The 25872-nt window shown below is 45.2% G+C and overlaps 1 protein-coding gene across 1 annotated transcript in view; it reads right to left on the minus strand.

The window, feature by feature from the left end:
• LOC119382025 (hemicentin-2) overlaps nt 1-25872 on the minus strand; it is a 283040-nt gene that overhangs the window by 28894 nt on the left and 228274 nt on the right. The window contains exon 13 of the mRNA XM_037649767.2: nt 23017-23071. Within this exon, the coding sequence (XP_037505695.2) occupies nt 23052-23071 (20 nt within the window). The 3' untranslated portion in view covers nt 23017-23051. The remainder of the gene's footprint in view (nt 1-23016; nt 23072-25872) is intronic.

Here is a 25872-nt window from a genome sequence, read left to right on the forward strand (position 1 = left end):
TTGGAAAAATGGACTCAACAGCGTACAGTTCGCTTCAAGGCACACGATACTAGATTGGCCCTGTGACCCCACACGGGTTCCACAGACAGTTGCTTACAGGCCCCATGGATCCTAACTAAAACGTTTACCTGTTACCTGGGCTACAAAGGCATGAAGAAACTCTGTGGTAACGTCTGTGGCTTGGGGTCACATTTGTCAAGTCGTACACTCTCATATTGTTAGTGACTTTGCCTTCCTTGTCCCTAAGTGCATACATCTGGTTTTTGCCTGTGCCCAGTTTTCGTTTCAGCGCTTTGAGGCCGCGCCCGTTCTTTAGCGCATGTTCAATTCTCTCCATGTTATATCTTCTTATGTCGGCTACTTTACGCCTATTAACTTCCGAAGCTCTACCAGTTCTGTCTTGTCAATCGTTTCTGGGGCTTTCATGCTTTGACGTTTCTTAATGAGGTTTTTCGTCTCCTGGGAGAGCTTGCCAGTGTCCTGTCTTATGACTGTACCTCCGACTTACACTGCACCCTCCGTAACGATGCTCGTCAGATTATCATTCACTGCGTCAACGCTAAGGTCGGTTTTCTCGGTTACAGCCGAGCGTCTGTTCTGAAGTGAGACCGTGAGTTCCTGTACTTTCTCTCTCAGCGCTAGCTCATTAATTGGCTTCTTGCGTACCAGTTTCTGCCGTTCCTACCACAAGTTATAGGCGAATTCGAGACCTTACCATTATATGGTCAAAGCATCGTACCTTCCCAAGCCACTTCCCCATCCTGCCCGATGCCAGGGTGTGCGCAAAGTAAAAAAATCTATTTCATTCTTAGTTTCGCGATTAGGGCTCCTGCACGTCCACTTGCGGTTCGCCCGCTTTCGGTAGAAGGTTTTCAAGATTTTAAATTATTGCGTTCAGCGAACTCTACTAATAACTCCTCTCTGGCGTTTATAGAACTGATGCCATAATCCCCCACCGCCTGGTCTCTAGCCTGCTTCTTGCCTACCCTGGCACTAAAGTCACCCATCAGTACAGTATACTGTACTGATGTAGGCAAGATAACCACTGGTCATTAAGAGTAACTGACTGGATCCCAAGAGAAGGCAAACGCGCGAGGGGGAGACAGAAAGTCAGGTGGACAGATGAGATTAAGACGTTTGCTGGTATAACGTGGCAGCACAGGACCGGGTTGATTGGCGGAACATGGAAGAGGCCTTTGCCCTGCAGTGGGCGAAGTCAGGCTGATGATGATGATGATGATGATGACTCTTTCATAACCGGATGTGCGAGAAAGCGTATATCTATGACACTCGCCGCTATGAATAAACAATCTCACACTTTCTGCGCGTCTACCCACGTTATAGTGCGGAGAGTCACGTGCTTTGTACTCTACGTTCTTAGAGAGCTTGGAGAGCTGGCCCCTGTGGGAGCAGAAATACTTGGAAAACGGTTACAACATCGCATACGCTAATGGCAACCAGGCCGTTACTCCGGTTCCTGTGGTGAACGAGCCTGCAAGATATATGCTGTGATAGCGACGCGTGCCAGTGCAATATTACGCGCCGATTACCGTTTCTATACTCTGCTTCCTTTCTTTCTGTCTCTTGAAATCTCTTTCGCTACGCGGAGGACAGCAAGCCAGGATTTTTCTAGTTAACATATTCCTGCGCTTCCTCGCTTGCACGTTCCTCTGTTTGGTTTCCTTTTCATCTTGTTTTATCGTTACAGCGCGAAAGGCGTATCCTGTTTCGCCAGCTAAGTGAAGGGAAGGTATCATCTGCCGAGAAAACCATAAATGCACCTCACTATGATGCCGACGGCGTCCTCCTGCGCCCCTTGCGAAGTCGTCTTTCAATGCACGTATGCCGCGGGCGCATGCATATTGAGCTTCGTATACACGCTCCCGCTGATTGCCATCTGCAAATCTAGTTTCGTATAATCAAACGCTCGTTCAATTCTAATTCAGTATTCAAACTTATTCAATTGCGCTTAAGGAGCGCATGCATGCGTCGTATTTTACGTGCATGCTTACGCATAGTTATGTACGGCAGTCACCTGCATGTAATCTCGAGCCGCTATGTCTAGCACGAAGCCAATACTGCTCGGATAAACCTACTCGCCTTACTCTCGCGGTACAACCGGTATTCCATGCAGGCCGTTACGGAGTCGCAAAGTGGCCCGCTCCGTGTTTGTGGTACATATATATATATATATATATATATATATATATATATATATATATATATATATATATATATATATATATATATATATATATATATATATATATATATATATATATATATATATATATATATATATATATATATATATATATATATATATATAACAGAAGCAGGGTGCTTTATACAACGACAAATGACGATTGTTTCGCGAGACGGGTGTTCGTACGTTCCACCGATTCGCCAGCGGCCGTGCTGCAACGCTCGCCGTCGGTTTTCGCCGCGGGCGGCATCGAATTTATCAGTTTCGTACACTGCGGTTTTGCGTAACGCGTCCCAGGGGCCATTCAGGCGAGTCACTTTCGTCTCTTCGCAATATCACAGTTGCAACGACGGCATGGCTCTCGAGGCTTGGTTGTCAACCCCCACCCCTTTTATCTCCCTTTGCTTTGCACATTGCACAGACAGTTTTCCTTTAAAGTTTTAAAAGCCACTGAAAATACCCTATGTGCCAGAAATGTTGTATAATACGCCAGGCATTCCACAAGCCCGCCGCATGTAACAACCTTGTACGGACGAGAGGCAATGGCAGCATTTTCTGCTAAATCGAAGCTCCGGACATAGATGGATGCCTGTGGATATGAAATCAATCTTGGGAACACCCTTTATACACACCGAAGCTTTAAGTCCTCGCACCTGCATTTCCGTGAAACGAGTGCCTTCGCGTACGTGGGTGCGGTGACAGACTCACTTTGAACGATAACGGTCCGTTCGCCGAGACATTCATTCGTTCATTCTTTTTTATTTGAACTGAACGCCGAGCACTACCGTTCCAAAATGCGCTGCTCTACAACTGCGACGTAGCTCATGCATAAAAGATGCTCAGAGGGAAACGCAAAACGAAAGAAAGAAAGAAGAGCAAAGCAAAACCAAGCGGCATTCTTGTTGATACGCGTTTCCAGACGACTCGTTATTGTAATCAAGCAGGCTCTCGGCATGCAAAAGAAGTGTGCCTTTCGCCACCAGGCGGCGATCAATGGCATCAAAGCAGTGTTTACGTCACGCGAGTCTTCCCCAGTGCCGCTATTATACGGCTGTCAGGTTCTACCGAAAAGGTAAAGAGAGCAAGGCACAGAGGAGAATGTGCGTGACGCAACGTAATGAATCCTTATTACGTAAAGGTAGCAAACATATTATTCTCTTCCACGTTTTTAAATCAATACGAATAGTACCGAAACGCAGGCAATAGCAGAAAATATAGAGGTAACGCCTGTAGTAAAATCAGATGTTCAGCTTGCATGAACGAAACGCTGAACATGGGCGCTCCTCGTCCTCCAGACGATGTTCCTGCTGTATATACACTTGCACCCAACGCATACTAAGCCGGTTCTCGGCAGCCGGGCTCTTTCCGATAGTATACACTTCGACGAAAATGACTTCGAGTTATGTGATTTACTGAGAAAGACGTTTGCGTCTGGGAGCGCATTACTTGCCACATACATATAGTTGTCGCTGTTACACGCAAAGCGTCCCATGTATACGTTTGAAAGGCAGCGATGCTGCCTTGTAAAAGGCTGAAGAGCAATAACAAGTATGTAGCAACTGAAATGTCTAAGAGGAAGCAAACAGCCATGCGGCGATGCACAGTCGAACTCGGCTATATCGATCAAAATTATGCGCTATAAACTCTTCGGTATGTCGGGTAATTCGATATATTCGATATAAAAGAACATTTTTCGCAGAGGACATAGCAGCAAACGCAGCAACGCACGTGAAAGCGACTCGACAGCGTGTCGCTTTGATAAGCTTCTCGTACGCTTCTAGCACGCTTCCCAGTATTATTGGACGCATACTAAAAAATAAGTATGTATTGAGCGCCAGTAAAGGCGCCGTCATCTCTTATAAACCATATAGATAAAAAAGTCAATAGGCATAATTTCCCTGAAAGCTAGCTCCGAGTCGAGGGCAGCGAGCCAGGTTCTTTATTGCGTGACTGCGGATGCCTGGAGGTCGATATATTCAATCTGAAATTATTTATGAGGAATTAGTTTGTATTAGTACCAGCGAGTGCGTTTCGCACGTTAGATATTGAAAACAACGTGTTTAATCTGTGTTCGTTATATTCGGGCTCCAGTGCATGCACGCTTCTCACGCTTCCTAATGGTGCCATTTAGGAACACTTTTAGAGAAGATGTATGACCACCCCCTACCACCTACTCCATATTCTAATCGTTGAAACGGAGTGTTTCGCTTTCATACGCCTGATTGCGTTTCGAACCTCTGCGTAACACATCGAACGTGTACACGTGCTGTATGACAGAGAAGCCGAATGCGGGAGGCCGACGCCTGGCTACGCGAGTTCCTCTCGAAAACTACCATCAACCAAAAAAGAAAAAGAAAGCCTATATGCGATTAAAATAACGAAAGAACATGGGAAACGCAATGCCGGTAATCGAGTTGTTATCGATTTATTAAAATGAAGAACAATATAGGCTTTGGTACGACTATAGAGTGCATGGATTGCTGCCGTTTGTGGCTACTGCGAACTGGAGAGTTTTCACACCGTGCACTTTTAATGATGCTGTCGTGCGATAGGCCTAGTGTAGCCGTCGTTGGATCGAAGTCCGTGGGGAAGGGCGCTCGGAAACTGGTCAGCGCACGCAGCCGACATATGAGTTGCATGGTGCTGACGTTATGGTGAAGAATGAGGGTAATCAATAAAAAAAGTTTTAATAACTACCGTTACTAGAAATCACAAGTCACGCCTCTGCCGCGGTATGAAACTGGAAGCCCCAAAACGTCGATCACTATACGCTAACACGGCCTATTTTCTTCGCTTCATAAAGATACTGTTACAAACGCACACTGAATTTCCGTGTTGCGCTAACGTTAACTGGTGCACTTCTAGTTTTCCGCGGGATATTTACGTGCTCGACGATTGTTCTGGCAGTGGTGGTAACACCGCCTATATATTACGGTGGAGACAACAGGCTACCTATACTCACGCGACATAACACGCGTGGTCTAAAATTCGTTTGTGTGTCATGCAGCTGGAAATAGAAAAAAAATCTATGATACGAAAGGCACGCGCGACATCAGTGTAGTACATTACATAAACGCGCGACCCGAAGTGTACGGAACATGGCCGCCATGAAGAAACGAAATTGCTTTGTGAGCTATGTATGCGGCTTAGAATTCAGGAACGAGATAGATGGAACTTTGTTGTGGAAACACCCCATTGCAGCGTTATTATCGGATTTCGGGCTTGCGTCGCGAAGAAATTCGCACTAATCGCGGACCCCGCGGTGCGTGTAATTGGAGTCATGGTTGTGCATAAAACAAAATAAGTTTTTTTTTTTCATAAGTTAGATTTTTTCCCCCTTCTACACGCACACGTTTGTTCAGAGAAATATAGCTGTCTTCAAGTACATCTGAATGTTCGTATCTCTGAATGCGAGTGCACTTGTAAGTATACGTATAGCTTGTGGACAGCCACGCATTCATGCGACAAGAAATAGCGCCCCACATGGATGCGGTCGATGGAGGTAACGGTAAGCTTCCTTCCTCGGTTCTGTCAATGTGCTGCGTGCGCGTGCCTTCCGAAATTATGTCCCGACCTTCCCAAAAACAGGGCGCCATTTTTAAAATGGTCAGCTATTCATTTCCGCCCTGCCCATATTGCAACGCACGGGGCGTCGCGGAGTGCTCGTTTGGTTTCACCATCGCTAAGATACTGAGAGTGACACAATAGATCAGATAGCGGGCGCAGAACAGGATGTGGCGCAGTGTGTGAACTTCCCCTGGCGCAGTGTTTGACCCGAGTGAGCAATCCTAAAGAATTACAATCCGTATTACAGCAAAGCAGCGATGAAGACAGAGTGGACGCGGCAACTGTGGTTACAAATTGGGACTGTATTTATGCGTTTCTGGTTTCTGCGGAACTTTGTAGCGTCCATCGTTAATGGTTCTTCCTCAATGATACGGAATACGAAAATGAGTTGGCATAGTCAGCGCTGCTTCCATGTCCTCTATCTTGTCTTGCTGTCCGATAGCGTTTAAAGTTTTGTATGTAGTACTTCTTTGCCGAGTTGTTTCGTCTCCCCGCCTCCACGCACGTGTCGCTCGGAGCCACACATTCCGCGCCAGTGACGTCGAACGCGGCACCGCTTACAATTAATGCTTGTAATGGACGCTTCTAGGCGTACATAGACAGTCTCGTGAATGCGCGGCCAAAGTTCGAAGCACAAGCGTTGCGCCAGTTCTCAAGAAAGCAGTTGAAAAAAACTTTCTTTCTTTCTTCACGGCATGCTGAAGGCGCGTTTCAAAGGCTTCGACACCAATCTAATACATTGTCTCTAATAAATATGCCAGAAAATTACGGAAAGCGTCTCTCCCACAAAGCAGGCTCTACTAACATTCTTTTTTTGTATTTCATTTACCCTTTAGGGTACAAACTTGAACGTTTCAGTACCTCGACAGAGGGTAAAAAAAAAAATCACCGGCACTTACGACACTGCCTAATGCGAATTCTGAGCGCAGCTTCGTGTTGGGGCAAGGCCAACTGTGTTTGAAGCTTTGGGTTTCCGCAAGGCATCGACTACGCCACAAATCATAATTTTTGTGACGTAGGGAAGCAACCACTATACCATTATTCGTCTTTCTGTGGATAAGCGAGGTAACCGCTACACATTTGTAAGGTATTATGAGCACTTTGCTGATGCCGCATGTGGCTGATGACGATAAAGAATTATGGCCGAGCATTTTGCACAGGGGGGGAAGCAGTGTTGCGGAGTTGACACTCCGGAATCGGAATGACTTCGGAATCATTCCACATTTTTGCGGCCCCGGAATGGAATAGGAATGGAATGGGGACAACGCTTGGAGGAATGGAATGGGAATGGAATTAAGTGTCTTTTGCACGGAATGGAATGGGAATGGAATTACTTCTTTTTCCGAAAACAGAGCACGTTTTCGTCTACGCTCTGTTTTTCAAACTTCAAACATTAGTAAGTCAGAGCCTCGAATTTAACAATACAGCAGCATTTTTCAAATGGCTTAGCTGATTACAAGCATGTTACAGTCATAAACAACGCACCTGCTACAAACCGAGGCATAAGTTATAATATAGTGTACAAACAAATGCATTTTCCCTGCAGACACTGAAGGGAGAAACAAATTATCCCTGCGCGTTGGTTCCTATTGATACCCCCACACGAAAGTGCCGAATACTCTATTCACAGCCTGACCTTTATCTCACGATCAGTTTAGTACCTGACACACGTCAATAACCTTTGCGACAACGAAGACATTGCATACCTGCGCACAGGCGAGCACAGAAAGTTCTCCTCACCCCATCCATGCTTGCGAGGCGCGCTTCACAAGCGTGAGTGCTGCCGAGCAGTGCGGCCCAGTGTTCCGTATTCGATGCAAAGGCACAAGGTGCCCGAGCGGTGCAATGTTCCAACCAATACCAGCAGATCTCGAGGGTTTTGTTCACATTAACCAAATCTTAGTTTTCTCCATATTCGCGACCGCTCCAGACGCGTGGCAAAACTGCTTAGTCTTCTTGAAGACTGCTTTTGTCAGCATAAAAATATGCTACGTCGTCATTTTAGCATTAACACATTTAAGCTTAAACAACATTAAAACATTCCCGGAGTGGGAATTGGCTAAATTTTTTCATTCCGAGGAAATAAAAGGAATGGAATTGCGGCAAGTTCTAATTCCCAGGAATGGAATTGGAATGGAATGGAGGCGCCCATTCCGCAACACTGGTGGGAAGCATTAAACCACATACCCGTTGCGTAATTAGCATTGTGTGATGACTGGTTGTTATTTAACTCTCCTGCCACGCTATATTACATATAGGCTAACGCTATTCCTGGCCCGACACGACGCCTGTATATAGGGTCTTTTTGCAAATAAGTTTCAAGCCCCAGCGTCGCTCTGTGGTAAAATACTCGACTGCCACGCAGAGGGCCCGGGTTCAAATCCCATTCGATCCTGGGTATTTCTTCCTCGTTTCATTATTACATTTTTTTTTTCATGTCTATCGGTTACGCCACCGACGGCGACGCCGCTCAACGCAGGATCGAGCTGCGCTCTAAAGCGCAGCTAGCGCAAACTTGGAGCGAACTAAAGGAGCCGAGGATATTTTACACTGTGCTTCTCCTAGAACGTGCTGCTGTCTCAATTGCATTAGGTCAAATGATTGTGAAGCGACGCACTTACAATTTCGCTGGAGTTGCTAAGGGAAATCAACCGATTACTGGAAAATTTTCAAAAACGCTTCTTAACAAAGCCATGCATTTATGTACCTTCGTAAACGTATTACTCGTAACGTTTCTTCCCAAAAACTATTCAAAGTTCAGTGCCCTCTAACAGCTTGAGTGGTTCTCTTAGCGAATTCTCGTTGTTGGCTTGAGCGGATGTTTAATCTTTAATGAAACGAAAGAGGATAAATCGCAGTGTCATATGCTGCTGGGTTCAATTCATCCAACGCGCTATAAAACTTCGTGCATAAGGCACACGTGCTATATGTCCTAGAACACCACATCAAACAATATTTAATTGAGGCCGTCGCATTCCTGGAGATCACCATGGCTTTAACAAAGACGCAGTTTTTCGTCTTACTTGTTGATGTCTAAAATGACTACCTGACAGCCGTCGGTGGTAGCAGTATGAGTCATTTGTACTTCGGCCCAATTTAATAAGATCTTCGTCAAGTTATAAATAACATGATGATTATTTGAACCTACCTTCTTTGAACAGTCTTTGAACAGTCTTTCTTCCTACATGTGACGTTTCTCGCGAAACTACGAAAGCTAATTTCTACATTTTATCTTTATTTGCTCGCCTGTCTATGACTAGAGGCCCTCGTTTTTCGCGATTCCGTGATAAATTTCTGAGTTAACGTTTTTTTTTTTTTCGCGGAAATGCCAAAATAGTAGGAGTGTGCGAATATTCGAGTTACAGTTCGAATCGAATAATGTCTGATTGGCTTGTTGGTACTGCACTCTTCTTGATGGTAGCGCATTTCTGATTTTTCGGCCTGCTAAAGCCTCGGCGCTTGGCATCGCGTGTGAAGATTTGGTCACGCTACTGCCAAGCTAACCGTTCAGAAATTCCAAACTTGCGTCATGCCACGCAGCTGTTAGTTTTTTCGGCATGAATAATAACAGCCCTCTTGAACGATGCTATATTGACGGGGACTATAGTGACAGGGACTAGTGACAGGGACTTAGGGGCACTTTTTTCCGAACAAGAAAAGCCAGGTGTAGGTGTTGATGTTCTGGCTTGCTGGGCAGGGATGAAACACCCGACTGCAACACTTTCGTCTATTGCCTCTCTTCCATTGCAACACTTGTCAATGCCGATGAACACAGTTGATGCAGAAAGATCATTCAGGTGGTGACGTGGTGTTTCGCAAGTGTCATTCTCTTAGTGAAGAAAGTACAAAGCATCACCTCGTGCTCAACAAAACAGCTTCCTTCAGTTTTGAATTAATGCAAGCACATTTGGAGGCTGGAAGTTTTTAATAAATAAACTGTTACATGTACCAGATATCTGTTCATTGTTACCGCATAATTTTGCAGATTCCTCTATCTAGATTTGCAGAATTTCAAGTTTCCCACCGCATAAATGTAGGGGTTCTATCTATGACAACCCTCTTTTTTTCCTCGTCCATCGTATAAGTCATTTATGTTCCTCTTATACTAGAATCCGAATCATTTATGACAAGTGCGTCGATAATCAAAATGCAAAAAGACTCGGTAGCACTATAGTATGTACCCATAGTAATGCACGTATTACGCACACCAAGAAAAGAAAATGCTTTTTTTTATAGTCTAGAAACTGTGAAAACAAGAAAAGAAAATCCACAGTACAAATCAGTTTATGTACATAAGCAGAATAAATCTGCCATCTGAGTGCTTCTTCCTGAGTGATAGCGCCTGCGCTAGTAAGAACGCAAATGTGCATGAAGAGCAATGATTTTTGAGTCAATCACCAAACGGGGATTTCATTAAATAAACAACGTGTTCCGGAAGAGGCGCAATGCATTTTGTGCGTCTCGCAGACAAACCAAACACTCGTAATGGCGCGGAGCGAAGACGGGAGCGGAGCGAAATTGAATTACCGGTAAGAAAGCGTCGAGGTTCGGCGCATACTAATCTTCCATGACAGGTGGTGCGCACCGACGTCAGCAAACCTGCCGGCGCCGCAGTGAATGAACGCACGCCATAAGCCATCGGGGACGGAGGAGCTCGTACCATCTGCTATATACGTTCGGCGTACATCTAATTTGAAGCGCGCGCGTCCGCATGTTGAAACGCTTCGTCCCGTAATAAAAGCGCGCCGCATTAAGAGTTCGTGTCTTTACAAGAAGCGCGGTCGTCCCGCGCAGGTTCGCCGGCCATTTCTTAAAGAGTCCTGGCAAGGAGCGCTGAAAAATGCATCGGGCGCCCCATCCTTCGTATCTCACTTTTCCACCGCGCGCACGCTACTCCGCAGCGGGAACATGGCGAGTCAGCAGAGAAGATCCCGAGGAAAAAAAAAAAATTAGAGGGCTGAAAGAGACTTATGCGGCCCTCGTGCTGCTACTTCCTTTGCTCCCGCGGCCGGCGATTTATATTGTTCCTTGCTATTCGCTGTACGCGTCTGCATGTGCGTGCCTGCGCGCGCACACACACGTTGGGCGAGCCTCCGCGTGCAGTGTGTATAAAATTTCACCCGGAAGCCACTTGAGGCTTGGTCCCTGTTAGTCGGGAGGCGACGTGGGGTGCGCAAGTGGAGAGTGGTTGGAGGATCCCAGAGGGAATTAAAAAGACGCGAAAATAAAATGCGATTCAAGAATAATGGGAAGTGGCGGCGGGACGGGCGCTCGGCGGCTGGGGAGCCGCTGGGCCGCCTCCTGATCCTCGGCGCTCGCGCCGTCGTCAGGGGCAGAACGGCGAAGGGCCAGCTTTCCTCGGGAGCAGAGACTGTTCAGGTCGTGGTCGGAGAAAAAGTAAAGGAGGAAGAAAGAGACGACCACGACGCAGCGCACCACGTAGGTTCCCCGCGGGAGTTCTTGATCACGTATCAACTCTTAAGTTTTTCGGCCGGTACAGTGGCTGTCATCGAAACACCCGGGGCTACGCGGAGAATTCGAGCGGGAGGCTCGGCCGTTCGAGAAACGTAGCGAATCGAGCCGAGAGTCGGGAACTCAGCGAGACTCTCCATTATCTCGATATCGTGCGAGGCTTGCAAAAACAATTTCCCAGCTCTTTATCCTTTATTGCCTTCTTCAAATAAATGCATTAACTTCGAGCATAAGCATCGTAGCTATTCGCTTACAGGCCATCACAAGTTTATGTATATACTCATTCCATCGCCATAGAATTGTACGCATTGCCCCCGCTCTAACGTCGATATACTAAGTAAAGTGAAAATATTAATAGAATATGACAGAATTTTTGTAGGTCGTGCATCTCTCTGACAAACCGAATTAACAAGAAAAATTCTTTTAGGACAGTGCGTTTTTCTTATGACAAAGAGCAAAGCACATGTTCGTTCGAAAAACAAGACGCTGCCATAGGTGCGAGGACAGGCTTCTCGTAAAAAAAAAACTTTTTCGCTTTTCGGGATTGTAGTTTGAACTTTTAGTGCCCGAGACTCGCGTAAGAGGAGCTTCAGGGACCCGCCATCACACGTGGTTGTGCAAAAAAGACGTGAGCGACTTTCTTCCTCCATATGCTTTTCTTTTTTTTTTTTACTTCTAATGTGCAAATGCACAAAACTACACGCGCATGCAGACTAAACCGCTACGTAAAAAAGGCAATAATAGTGCCAAAAAAGAGAAAGAAAGTTGGGGGGGGGGGGGCACCACACAAGGCAGTCGTCGTCACGCGTACGCCGCCTTCTATAGTTTTGTCCGATCCCGGAACAAGGGTAGCTCGTCTTGTATTCTCGAGAGCGACTCGGAGAAGTGGCGTGGCAAACAGCGCGAACATCTGCACACGCTCCAGGTTGTAAAACCAGCTTTCCCCAAACGACGTTTACGGTTTCCACTTTGACGCAAGCCCTCAAAACAGCTTGGTCACGAGGAAAACAAACATCGAGGACTCGGTCCCAAAAACCCGACGCGTAAGCAGAGTTTCTGCGGAAGGGCACTCGTTGCCCTTCTTTGGCAGCTTCGGGGGAGCGGGGAGACAGAGCTTTTTGCTGCAGCCGCAAAACGCCGAGGCCAGCAAAAAACGCGTCATGGTGAGCCTCCCACGCGGAACCAGCTTGCGGGTAATGGTCTGCTGCCTAGGTTCCGAGGTGAGACAGAGCACCTTCTCTCTCCCCCCTCCCCCCTCTTTTGTACATGAAAAATGCTACGGCGGCCTCCTTAGAAGAGGCGCCGCGGACCTCTTCCTTGTTTGTCCCTTCCGGGCTGCCCACTATTCAACGACCCCATGAGAGCATCCGTAATGTTAACTTAACGTGCCGCCTGACCTGAGGTGCAAGACCGCGGCTTTATTCGTGGAATGGTATTGCGCAAATGGCTTCACGGACACCGAAGACGAGACCTAGACACACGATGGGCTACTCACTACTAATTTATTGACATTAAAAGATATGCGTCCATGTCGTCATTTGCACAATGCTCTTTCGTGATGCATAACCGACTCGCCCAAATTGCCACCTTGACTGCGTGCCCACTCATACTCGGAGGACGTCAGTGCGGTTCGCTGGGCCATCCGGCGATCACCCTATACCAGTGGCGTAAGGAGAAATTTATTTCGGGAGGGGGGGTGGAGGGGACACGCCCTTCATCTGACCATCCGACGTGGGGTCCGGGCAGGTAAGTGTGGTGAGGTGTCAATTTGTGCTCTCTATCCCATGGCAAAAAAAAAAGTCCTGGGGGTGGGGGGCGGCACGGGCCCGGTGTGCCACTGCCCTATACGCGTTGTGAATAGCGTGCGAAGAATTCAGTAGACATTTCGCGATGCCCTGAGTTAGCTGTTATCTCAAAAACCATGACTACTTGGTTTAGGTGGTGTTCGGGCAGGCGAAGATGCCAAGGATGCGAAGGGAAATCCTGGTAACGTGGCGAATCGTATACCCCCTGTGGTCCATCCAGTGAAGCAATGCAATCATTGCGGCTGACGCTACCGCAACTTTTCCTGAGTTCGCAGGTGCTATGAGGCGAACGTCAGACTTTGTGCCCCACAGACAGGAATTGCTGAAGTTGCTAAAGTAAAAATTATTGCGAAATTATTACCTTCCTTTGCCGATGAGCGGATGTACTTCATCATGCGAATAAGACATGGAGTAACGGTCAAATTGGGCAATGACCTGTACCCGGAAACCCATAGCATCGAGTTTCACACTCGATTAATTGCTGAGGTATTACGTGCCAGAACCTCGATATGATTATAAGGCACGCCGTAGTAGGGGACTTCGGATTAACTTTGACCTAGGTGGGCAAGACATCAATGTTAAGAAATGGAGCCCGACCTATAGGGATGTTTTTGATTAATTGAATGATTGTTTGTCAAAGACGTGTGACACTGAGACGAGAAAAGGACATCTTTTTTCCCCCGTTTATCATATACTGCAGGGCTGTAGATGAACTTTGACTAAATCGGGCACTTTAACGTGTACCCAGCGAGCAGTACGCGAACATTTTTCTTTTCATACTGCCTTCAGCAGAGCCCGGCAGGTAATCGAACCCGCAACCTCTTTTTCAGGGTCTTGTTCAAAAAGAAATATCACTCTGAATGACAGCGCTGTCGCAGGAGATATGGCGCTCAATAGAAGGCCAGACAAACCATATTCGGCTGCGACTCAGCGTCTAAAGAACAAGAAGAACAATAAAAAAATATGACTATTAGTGAGCTCTTCCCTATGAGGCAACGGACATACAATCTTCTATTCACGTTGTGAAACTGTAGTTCGTGGGTTTCCATAATTGAGCTTCAAGAGGTGTCTTAGTCGTCCGTTAGCTACTTCTTTTTCCCCATTCTGAGTTGACTGAGCCATCTTTATAATCATTAGCCTACCTGTCGTCCTTGTATTGACGTGATTTCGGCGACATTTTGAGATAGAAACCTTCGTCCCCTAAAAACGAAGAAAATAAATTCCTGGCATATACGCACTTTTTACATATACAGACTCGTCTAAATATATTAACTCGCATGAAGCGTAACGGTGACCCTCGACGATTGCTACAGTTGAATTCCACAAAAGAGAAACTTCCGTTAAAAAAAAATGATTTTACGTCTGGTTTTTGTTACTAGTCTTAAGTTCTACCAGCCCTGGAAGAGTGTGTTTATTTGGATTGATTAATGGGCACTCTACAAATACAGTTTTAATTAGCGATGGAATAATTATTCACTTAAAATTTATTCTTAGTGCCCTTAACTCGAATTTACGACAAGTCTTTAGGTCGACGAGCTTAGTTACTTGTTTAGGTTAAGTAGGGGGAATTAATAGTTCAATCAACGACATTGTTGTCTCCTGCGAATGTGTACTAAAAGTAATAGCACAATTAAGTTTATAAAAACGGGCTCTAGCTCTGACAACATTACGAATGGCTTTCTTTTTCGCTACTCTGTGGACCAGTCAATACCTCATGACCTATTCTTAAGAAGTCAATATCAACTGATACAAATATCCTCGTCATAATAGACCCTTATCGTTTGCATCGCACTTATGTAGTTTATCTGTGCGTATCATCTGTAAGCACATAATAGAATTTCCAGGGTACGATAATATTCGGTGCGCTGATCAGCGCCGCTTTCGTCGAGGACATCGTACAGTTATCCAGGTAACAGAAATGTCCCCTGATACCGTCCACGCCCTTGGTATAGGTAAACAGATATATCAATTCTCAAACACATTTGGCATTCGCACACTAGAACCTTCTAGGAACATATTGAATTCGCTTTGAACTCAGTATGTTTGTTTCTACTCGTAGAATTTTAAGGTAGCACATATGCGATGAGGCGTACCGCAATGTTAGGTAACAAGGCCTTTTATTTTTGTGTGTGTGTGCAAATGAGCTGTCTCTCTCTGTTTCCACGAATATCCTTCTGCGTGCTGACAGGGCACTTCATATTACGAAGTAACATAGTCTGGTGACCACAACACGCTTAACAATTATTTCACACCAAGGTGGCGTGACCGAATTGTTAAGCATACTGTGGCCATCACGCCACATTTCACGCCATGGCGGCGTCAAGATGGCGTGAACAGGATGGTGAAAATCAGGATAAACGTTAAGAAAACGGTTCTCATGCTCGGCAGAATATGTCCGTTTCTTTCTTGCTGATAAACCATTGTTATTAAACTATTCCTTTATTGTGCGTAGCGGAGTAGAAGAAGCTCGGTCTTCATTTCGCTTCTGACGTGTCCTGGCATAAACAGACACAACTCACATGCAACACGGGTCTAGGATAGAAGTAGGTTACCCGCAAAGCAGTCTTTCAGTATATAGCTCCATACCCACAGCGCTTTATTACACCACTCACCTCTCATTCCGAGCAGCGCCTAATAGAATGCTGAAATCCCTGTGCCCACATCGGTTAAATCAAACGAACACGACTTTCCTAAATGACTGCCTGTCACATGTAAGAATACCATTGACAACGAACATACATATTTTTGTTTTATTTACTTCATACTGTGGAGTTAAGGTCCAAGCACTCTCGCACTGATTTACTTAAGTGCAGCTTTCTCCCGCGAACCATTGAACTCTGCGAGAGTTTCTGTATTGAAACGCGATTACTTCTTTTACAAGATTTCCTAGAGTGCACTGGGTAATGGTTTCCTTCTTTAGAGCGTTTTTATTATTTAAACATGTCCTTGCCATGCAAGTAGGCGCTTTAATTTTTTTTTTATTTTCAACTTGTAGCTTGTATCTATAGTCTGTCTGTTGTAGTGTCTTATGTTCCTTACAATATTCTTGTACTGCTACACTTCTTGATTGTCTCTATGGACAGCAGCGTTTACACACAAATAAATTACTGAAGCAAAGAAAAGTAAGTGAAAAGGATTGCGGGCAGTTTGCAGTAAGTCGCGCAAAGCTAGGCACAGCGAAGCACGGGCCCGTCGGTGCTCGTACTCTCCGTCGACTGACACGTCTAGCTTCGAGATGCGCGCCTTCCTCCTCGGGAGTACGCAGCCAGGCTATGAACTATAGAGCGGAGGTTGCGCGCGCTGTCTCCGTCGGTGGGCGCGGCTTGGCCAGGTGGTGTGGTACCTGGTCGCTAGACGACGCGATGCTTGCTTCCTCTTTCTTTCTAGCTTTTTTTCTCCGTCCACTTCTTTCTCTCTCTTTCGTTGATGTTCTCTCTGCCCCTCTTCCCTTTTCTTTCGGCAGTTCTTTCTCTCTATTTCTCTTTGTTTCATTCTTTCTGTGCTACGCTTAACTTTCTACCCTCCTCCTTTCTCTCCTCCTCACGCTCACTTCCCTTTCCCACCCCCTTGCTATTTTATACTATACAAGGCTATGCTATGCTCGGCTAGAGTGCCTGGATAGCCGAGTGCATGGTTAGGACGCTCGCTTTCGGATCGAGGGTACGCGGGTTCGAATCCCGCCTCGTGAAGAATTTTCCGGCAAGAATGTTTCTCTTTCTTTATATTTTCATTCCGTTTCTTTCTTTCGTTCGTTCTTTCTTTCTTTCTTTCTTTCTTTCTTTCTTTCTTTCTTTCTTTCTTTCTTTCTTTCTTTCTTTCTTTCTTTCTTTCTTTCTTTCTTTCTTTCTTTCTTTCTTTATTTCTTTGTACTCGTTCTCAGGTAGCCTCACAGTGGCACATACCCGTTAAGATGATCGTTTTCCGCTATCGACTCGCAAGGAAAGACTTGCTAAACAGCTTCGCTGCTAAAAGAGGGAAAAGGAATTAATATAAGGAAACTACGCGTTCTCATTTAAAAAACTTATTTTTCCACATTGTAGATTGGCTGTTCGACATCCTGCACTGTAAATATGATCAATATTTGGGATTGATTGTTCATTGTATTACTCTTGTCGGTGTGTATGTGCTTCATTGTTCTTTTGTCGTTGCAACACGACATTAACTTGTGACAAATGTAACCTTCTCTGCACAGTAACCACTCCTGCCTTGGCGACCAAAAGCTTGCTGGCAGTATTGAATAAATAATAAATAAAATTGGGCCCACCGACAATCTGTAAAACGTAATAACATGCTGAAATCACAATATTTTTATGATATTGTATGAAAATTGCGCAAAGAAACTCCAGTCGCGCCAGTGAACTTGTTGCAACATTTCTTTTACAGTTAATGGCTTCGTAACGGAGATAAAGAAGACACGTCTTTACCAACTAGAGCATCGCCCTCGACTTTCGAGCAACTTTCGTCAAGCATCAGCAGTTTTCGTTTCTTTTCTTTTTAAGTCAATGAGAAGATAAAAAGTGTCCCTTACCGACGTAAATGTTCCATTCTGAAATGACGGCACTGAAACTATGATGACACACATATATCCTTAAGGCAATATCCCGGACACTGCCGTGGCGTGAAGTAGGAAAGAATGAACGCTGTCGAAACCATTCCTGCACTGTTTGCGCACGTCAGCGCGTTGGCGTCAAACAAGATTGCCTTCTCAAATAAATTGGCTATTGACTCGGCAGTCGCTAAACCCTCACAAACAAGATGTTCGCCAAAAGGGTATTTTTTCTTTAGCAAAAGCAGCCCGCCCCCCCTCATATACACAAAAAGAAAGAACGTGTGTTCAGTATAATGACGCAGTTCCGAGCAACTTTGACTCTTTATAACTTCGCTGACATCGCAACTTCTGGCACCTATCAAGACTTCGCACTTTAATATCGTGATCCTTCACGGCGGCGCGTTTCCTGTTTTTGTTATATGAAAATACACTTGACTTAAGACATTAAAATGATACCTGCGCAGACTCAAGGTATCGACCTTGATCCGTGTACATATCATCGATACCTTTACGCCGACTTCAGTAACACAGTGACCATGTACAGTACTCACGGATTGAAACGTGATAATTTAAGGATGAGTAACGCATGTGCTTTCGTTTGCAGCGTCCACAGTCCGTGTCATATCGGCGTAGTTCTGACTCGAATACTTACATATTTACCTTTAGCGCCCAGATTTGCAGCGACATGACGCCGTTATCACGAGCAATTGCTCATAACAGCCGCTATGCTTATAACGAAAGAAAGAAAAAACCGCGTCGCGTTTCACTTGTTGAGTACTGTACAACCTGCCGCGGTGGCTGAGTCGCTATATTGTTGCGCTCATGAGAACGGTGCCAAATGCTTCGCTCTTGTCGCGGAAGCCGAATTTTAATAGCAGCTGATTTTTAAAAAAATCTGCCATGCACCAGAGATTGGGCTTCATAATGAGTGTGCTGTAAGTGCCTGATTACAAGATAGCATGCTTGGTGCACATTCGAACGGCAGATAAATAGCAACTCTCAGCGTATTTTTCGATGGAGTTACGTAAGCATTTCAAAGATAAATATTTAGAAAATAATGCAGACTCCGTCAGTTAAAAAAAAAAACAAAAACAAACAGGAATGCAGTATGCGCTGCTATGGACAGTTACAGTGACTGTATCACTTCCTTCTTCCCCATCGTTATCACAGATATTTTTTTCCAGAGATGCGGAAATTGTCACGGGGCACGTATATAGCTGGAGGGCTGATTTATAAGAGTGCGTCCTAGCAGTTTCTAGCATGAATTATATAACACTGTTATTGTTTATATGGCACGTTGTCTATCGGTCACGCCGTATACCGAGATACTTCTTTGAAGGCGAAAGCCTTAAGTGTTTCGTTGCGCGGTTACCTTGAGTTTATTGGAATGGCCCAAAGTGCGGCATGCAACTAATGCGGCTGTGAATAGACGATTGAGCACATTCTCTGCCAATGCGCAACCTACCAAACTCAACGACGTGTTCTAGGAGCCAAACTACAGATATATATATATATATATATATATATATATATATATATATATTCAGAACTTTACAGGCTTTATCAGCAGCTAGCTGTATCCAATTCAAAGTGTTTGTTGGAGCGGGGGTATTAAAACCGTTGAAGTTGTGTCTGTCTGCTGTGTCTGTGTGCTTTATTCCAATGCCACCTCCTTTGCGCGCTTTTTCACCCTCATATATTTAGGATATTGCCGCCTATAAAACTTACAGGGTCCTTTATGCGTTCGCCTAAGACGACTCGAAGGCGACAGCCATCCTCTTGCTTTCCTTTTCAGTCGATGTAACGATTCTCCCCCGCCCCCCCTCTAAAGCTTTCAGCACCTCACCTGATTTTACATTGCCTCCGTGATCGGCCAACCTTTGCCCAAGCGACTATGTCACGTAATGATGTCATCATATGACGTCACAATTTTTGGCGATCTGTGACGTCATGATGACGTCGTGATGATCCATCACGTGATGGGTTTTTTTTTTGCATCACTCGTGTTGACGCCGACACCGCGGGACGACGGTAGACGCTGACGGTCAATTTTAGCGTTTGATGCGGCATCTAAGGGTTCGCCTTACTAATTATGTCTTATGCGTTTGATGACTCGCGCGTTCTCTTTTTGACTGCATGATATTCACCACAATTAAAGTAGAAGCCCGTTAACAACAACAACAACAGAATGGAACAGAAACAAATGAGCTCAGGCAAGGTTTAGCACACTGTCTGCAAGCGGTTCCAGAAACATTATGCGATCGACTACTCGGCTACGTGTAAGTGGTGTGCTTTGGGAGCGAAGAATTGGCGGTCCCAGTCGCTATTCCCAACGTCTACGTGTTTCGCACTTTCTCCGATCGTCGAGTGCGTAGCGAAAGTACGGCCGCTTTTCCACTGGAGTCACGAACGTCGTAACTCTCTGGAGTCGCGTCAATTCCCCTTGTTAACGAGTGGAGGGACTATATAGCAGCGCGCCTACACGCGAAGTGCTTGCGGCGGGCGCTGGTTGCGACGATCGAGCGCGAAAAAAAAAAAAAAAAAAAAGAAAGCGCCAATTCACACAGCGGCGCGTTAAGCGACGCTCCTTTCCGAAGTGCGTAGCATGTCTATAGGAGTGGAAAGAGCACGGAAACTGCACTTTGCTTAAGCAACCGCGAACCGCCTTTGTGTGCGCTGTCCAGTGTTTCGTTTATGCGCGCTTTCTTGCCGTTCACGCTACATGAAGCTGCAATCTGTTGCCTGTCGATGAATGACTGTATTGCCTTGTTTCCGTTCTTGGTAGAAAAGGAAACGTTAACAGGCACATATACTCAAAAAGATTGACGCATCCCATTGTCTCTTCTTATACGTGGCCGAGCATAATCTTTTTAGGCGTTGGACGCGCTGCCTTAACGCCAGCTAGATTGAACGATAGTAGAGGAAGCACTGAGCCAATGTATGACTTGGACACGCGGGAATTCAGGAACGCTATAATGTAACAGTTCTTTAAACAGACCTCGTATTATTTATTAGTTATGACAGTGATATTGATTGAAACACGTAATAAACATACCATGCCTTGAAAAATTGCAATGTTTCATATAACATTATCCAAAGTGCTTTTTGTAAAGTGCGTAAATGCAGCCTGCACGGGATTTATGTTAGGGGCACACTGCACTTCAGGGAATTCAGAAAGTGCGTAATGGCCCGCCAAGGTGGACTAATGGTTATGGTATTCGACTGCTCACCTGAAGGTCGCGGGATCGAATCTCGGCTGCGGAGGCCGCATTTTCGATGGAGGCGAAAATGTTAGAGACTTGTGTACTTAGATTTAGGTGCACGTTAAGGAACCCCAGGTAGTAAAAGTTTCAGGAGCCTTCCACTACGGCGTCCCTCATAATCATATCGTGGTTTTGGGACGTAAAACCCCAAAAATTAGTATTGAAGTGTGCAATGTACAAATATCATTATTTAATTCTCAGTCTTACCATTAGGCGCGCTTTTGTGTTGCAAATAAAAAAAAATAGTCTTAACATACGCCAATATTGTTTTATTTAATGCTCTAAACACTTGTACCTTTCTGCGACGAACTATGCAGGAACCTCAGTGAAAAGGTGCAGCTCGGATTTACCAAATTCGCCATACATTTCATTTTTTTTAGTATGGTGCAGAGTTACAGCTAACTGATAAACAGCTGGCCATGCGGTGAGAGTGGCACGGAAGAATATAAGTGATTGGTATCATTCTATATGGTGCACCATATATGCAAAACGTGCTTCGGTAGCTCGCATGACGTTTGAAATATTGAACTAACGCAAGTTTATTTTGAAATTCGCGGTTACTCTTGGACGTCATATCCTTCTGTTACAACAACGGTTATGCTGCTTCATCCGCATAAATATGAACCACGTTTTCTAATACCATTTAAACATGTTAAGATTACTGGAAACAAAAGGAGCGCCGTGTTTTTATGGTGGTTATGCGTGCCATAACCACAATATGATTTTGAGGCACGCCGCTGAAGGGGGTGGGAGACTGGATAAATTTTCACCACCTGAGGTTCTTTAACAACATGAACCTAAATCTAAGTGCATAAATGCCCTTGTAGCGAAATGCGGCCGGGAATCAAAGACGCGTCCTCGAGCTTAGCAGCGTGACACCTTTTTATTTTTTTCTTCTAAGCTGTCACGGTGAGACAAAGAAATGCATCCTTCACGAAGTGGGCCTCTGTTTTAAGCACCACAGCGCTGAAACACTAGTGTGTCGACGGCGCTTTGATCACAACATTTAACATACAGCATAACATGTGCGTCGTCTTCGTGATTTGCTCCTGTCGCCGTGACAACGAACGCATTTAACATATAATCCTCGAGTGCCTCGTTATTAAGGAGAACTATCAGACAGTAATGCCAAGGAAAGTATAGGGGATGTTATTTGTAATAATTGGGATATAAATGGTGAAGAAAGTAAAGTGGACGAAAAGATAACTTGCCGCCGGCAGGGACCGAACCTGCGACCTTCGAATAACGCGTCCGATGCTGTACCACTGCGCTACGGCGGCGGTCATCCCCCCGGCGGCAAGTTATCTTTTCATCCACTTTAATTTCTTCACATTTATATCCCAATTATTAGAAATAACATCCCCTATACTTTCCGTAGCATTACTGCCTGTTAGTTCTCATTAATATTGTGTCTAACAAAGGAAACGAGCCCTTAAATGTAATGTTTCCTTCATTCGCGTGCCTCGTGTAGGCTTCTCACAAGCAGCATTTAGCGCGAGAAACTTATAGATCCGCGTCGGTCTTTATCGCTTGCGAAACCGAGGGACCTATGCGGTGATCTAGAGCAGCGGAGTGTATGCGTACGCACAAGAGAAAAAAAGAGATGGGGATAACAGTGAATGTACTTGAACTTTCTTTTTATTTTTTAGGAAATCGCGTACTCTACAGGTGCGGTGCTGCGCTTATGGGTTTTGCGCAATGTACTATGCTGTTAGTAAAGAGATTTCGACACGGCGCGCAGCGCTTGTTAGCATTGGTTACAGCCGCGGACCACTTTCACCTTTTATGCCTGAATGAAAAAAAAAAAAAGAATATCGCCATTACATGCTGTGCCATATCGGAAACGCACAGACCTATTCACCTCTTATTGTAAAGTGTATAAACGCAAGCTGATCTCGTTTGTTATATGTATGCCATAGACTCCTGCACACGCCGACCACACCAAGACCTCGTTTACTCTTCCTAAAGTACTTTCACACTTTGATTTTTCACAATTCGTGAAGCCTCTTTCTTAAATCCTATTTATTCTAGCTTTGTGAAATGGAGTAGATGTAACTGTTATGAGGCGACTTAATATGCTTTTGTTACTTCAAGTGAAAACAAAGAAAATAATGAAGATGAAAGAACAGTAAAGAATGATATTTGTTTTCTTACCTGCTGCCATGACTTCACGGAGCACGGCATGATGATCATACGTCCACTGTGTCTTCTGGAAAAAGGAAAGACGTGGTTATAACCACTGGAACGTACCCGTAAAGAATTACATAGTGGTAAGTATGACTTCACCTAGCGTGTCTGAAAGTTAAGCACTGAAATCTGTGCTGCTTTTAAAACTTAAAGGGACAACAACTCCTTCAAGTATCAGTGCAAAAGATCCCCAATTAATTGAGACCGAATGGCTACTTTTTTTTTTCTTTTTGGTGATGATAGATAGCTGTCTGCAGACAGCGACCTTAAACGTTTGTACTCACTTGTTGGCGTGCGTGCGTGAATACATGTTCCTGTGTGTGTACTTTGCGTGTGTTTTTCAGACACTTATACACTCTATTAGACTTGCACATTTTCTCTTATGCTCCATACATTTGTATGTTTCTTTTAAACGAGTTGCGGCGACTTCAAATATCATCTGGACTCCGCCGAAGAGAGGCCACTCTGCTATGCCGCTTATGGCTAAGAGTGGCTTTCACGAAGGCATATTCGTTTCGAATAGGGATGGCCGACAACGCTCTTTGCGACGCCTGCGGCACCGAGGAGACCTTGCAGCATATCTTCTGCGACTGTCCTCGCTACGCTGCGCAGAGACGATCCCTGATATTCGCTCTAGCTCGCCTTCACAACAGACCATTGACACTAGAAACAATTCTCCAATGTCATCCTGATAAGTCATCGAGAATTCAAGCAACCAAGGCATTGCTCAAATTCCTAAGGACAACAGAGTTACACGAGCGGCTGTAGACTTTTTAATGATGCCGCATACCGCACAAGACTGCCGCTCTGCGCTGTGAAGTTATGTGTGTGCGTGTGTGTTCCCCTCTCTTTCTCTCTTTCTTTACTCTTCTTTCGATCTCCCCCATCCCTTCCCCCTGTGCAGGGTAGCATACCGGTTATGCCAAACTGGTTAACATCCCTGTCTTTCCTCTCTCCCGTTTTCCTTCCATCTATCTATCTTTATGCGCCATATTTTCTGCAAACCGACTTCTTGTTGGTTTTACCTTGAGAATTTACAAGCAGAGGCCGCAGACGCACACTATATATGGTGCTGTTCATATCAACATGCTGATAGCGTCATGCATGTTGTATTTTATATGAGGAAAATCCTTCTTATGAGAATGACAAGCTTCAGTTAATCCAGAAAAACGGCAGGAAGTGCAAGATGGAAGCTTGCGATGAAAAAATCCGTAAACAAGGGGTGGGTGCTCGAGCCGACGTTTCGGCAAGTCGACTTGTCTTCTTCAAGGCTGGAACTGATTTCCAGCTGGAAATCAGTTCCAGCCTTGACGAAGACAAGTCCACTTCTCGAAACGTCGGCTCGAGCACCCACCCCCTGTTTACAGATTTTTTCACAAGCTTCAGTTAAGTAAATTCTGTGGTGGCGTTGACATATGTATACACATGCGCAGCGTCGTACTAGATTGCGGCATTCCGACTACGATTTCAGTGCGTAGATATTGTGGTGTCGTAGTCTCTCAGCAACGTTTTTGCCTTGATTATGTACATGTCGGCACACTTGATAAGCCACTTGATTGCGCAGCGCTGAAATGAACAAAGAAGACTACAGAAAAAAAAAATTGTATTCGCAGCCCATAATAACGCAAGAGGTCATTTTGTACACGTTATGGACACCTGCGCATACGTTGTTTTTCCTTCACGCTCAACGAAAAGCAACAACTTCAACGATATGAGACACGTGGTTTTCCAAAGACGAGAAATTGGCGAAGCTTGCACTAAGCCACGCAAGGCTTGAAACAGCGAAACTGGACGATTCTGAAGATTAATCTGGTTGCTTCTAGTTTGTTTCTAGGCCTTAGCTAGGGGATGCAGGTTGTTTCGAGGTTGCTTCTAGGTCGTTGCTAGGCTTTACCTAGGTGATGCTAGGTTGTTTCTACGTTGATTCTCAGCGCAGAGAGGCTAGTGTTAAACCACAGAGAGTCACAGACACGACACGGATGTCCAAACTGCAGAGACAGAACCTCGCGCTGAAACCAAGCGTTCGCACCTCCCATAGATCTACGGGCACATCGTCGTCGGCGTAGGCCTTCCATCGCTTCGGGGTCTTCCCGCAGCCGCCGCTGCCTTTCCCGTTCCCTAGTATTCTCTCGTTGTACGCACTCGGGGTCTTCGGCTCGCCGCCGCCGCTTCGCAGCCATTTGTTGGGCTAACTGTTGCCTACTTGATTTTTAGTGGACCAGTGACGAGTAGTGAGATTTACCCAATTGCTATGGCACATACCCGTTTACGATGATGATAGTTATTTGGTTCGCCGGACAATGAACGATTTGATAAACAGCTTCGCTGTTAGAGATATTTTTGGGGACGCATATTCTAATTTCGCCACATTTGGTTCATTTTATGGTGCAACAACTAAAGACACGGCGAACATTGCATGGAGTTCTTGTTTTGATGACGAAAGAAGAATAAACAGCGCAATTATTCTTGGCGACAGAAAGATAAAGAAGGCTTTCGAACATACAGCAGGAAGCTACCATCGGGACTTAGAGCTGGCGCAAAAAAAAAAAAAAAACTGCACAGAAGAAAAGCAGCTTGGTAAAGCCGAGCAGGAACAAACACTGATCCCTGCTCTAGGATCATCCGTCCCATATATAAAAAGAGGCAGGAAATATATCTTAAGTGCGCTCGCTAGATACTTCCCCTTCCTCGATCTGAAAATACCGCCACTTTCTAGCGTCAAGTCTAGCTATGTGAGGTGTAATAAATAGGCATTATTCTTGTCCTTCTCTGAGCCGGCCATCGAGGCGTGAAAACACGGGAGCGAAAAGCGTACAGAGTTAT

Source organism: Rhipicephalus sanguineus, chromosome 1, assembly GCF_013339695.2.
Source record: "Rhipicephalus sanguineus isolate Rsan-2018 chromosome 1, BIME_Rsan_1.4, whole genome shotgun sequence".
NCBI classification, from domain to species: domain Eukaryota; kingdom Metazoa; phylum Arthropoda; class Arachnida; order Ixodida; family Ixodidae; genus Rhipicephalus; species Rhipicephalus sanguineus.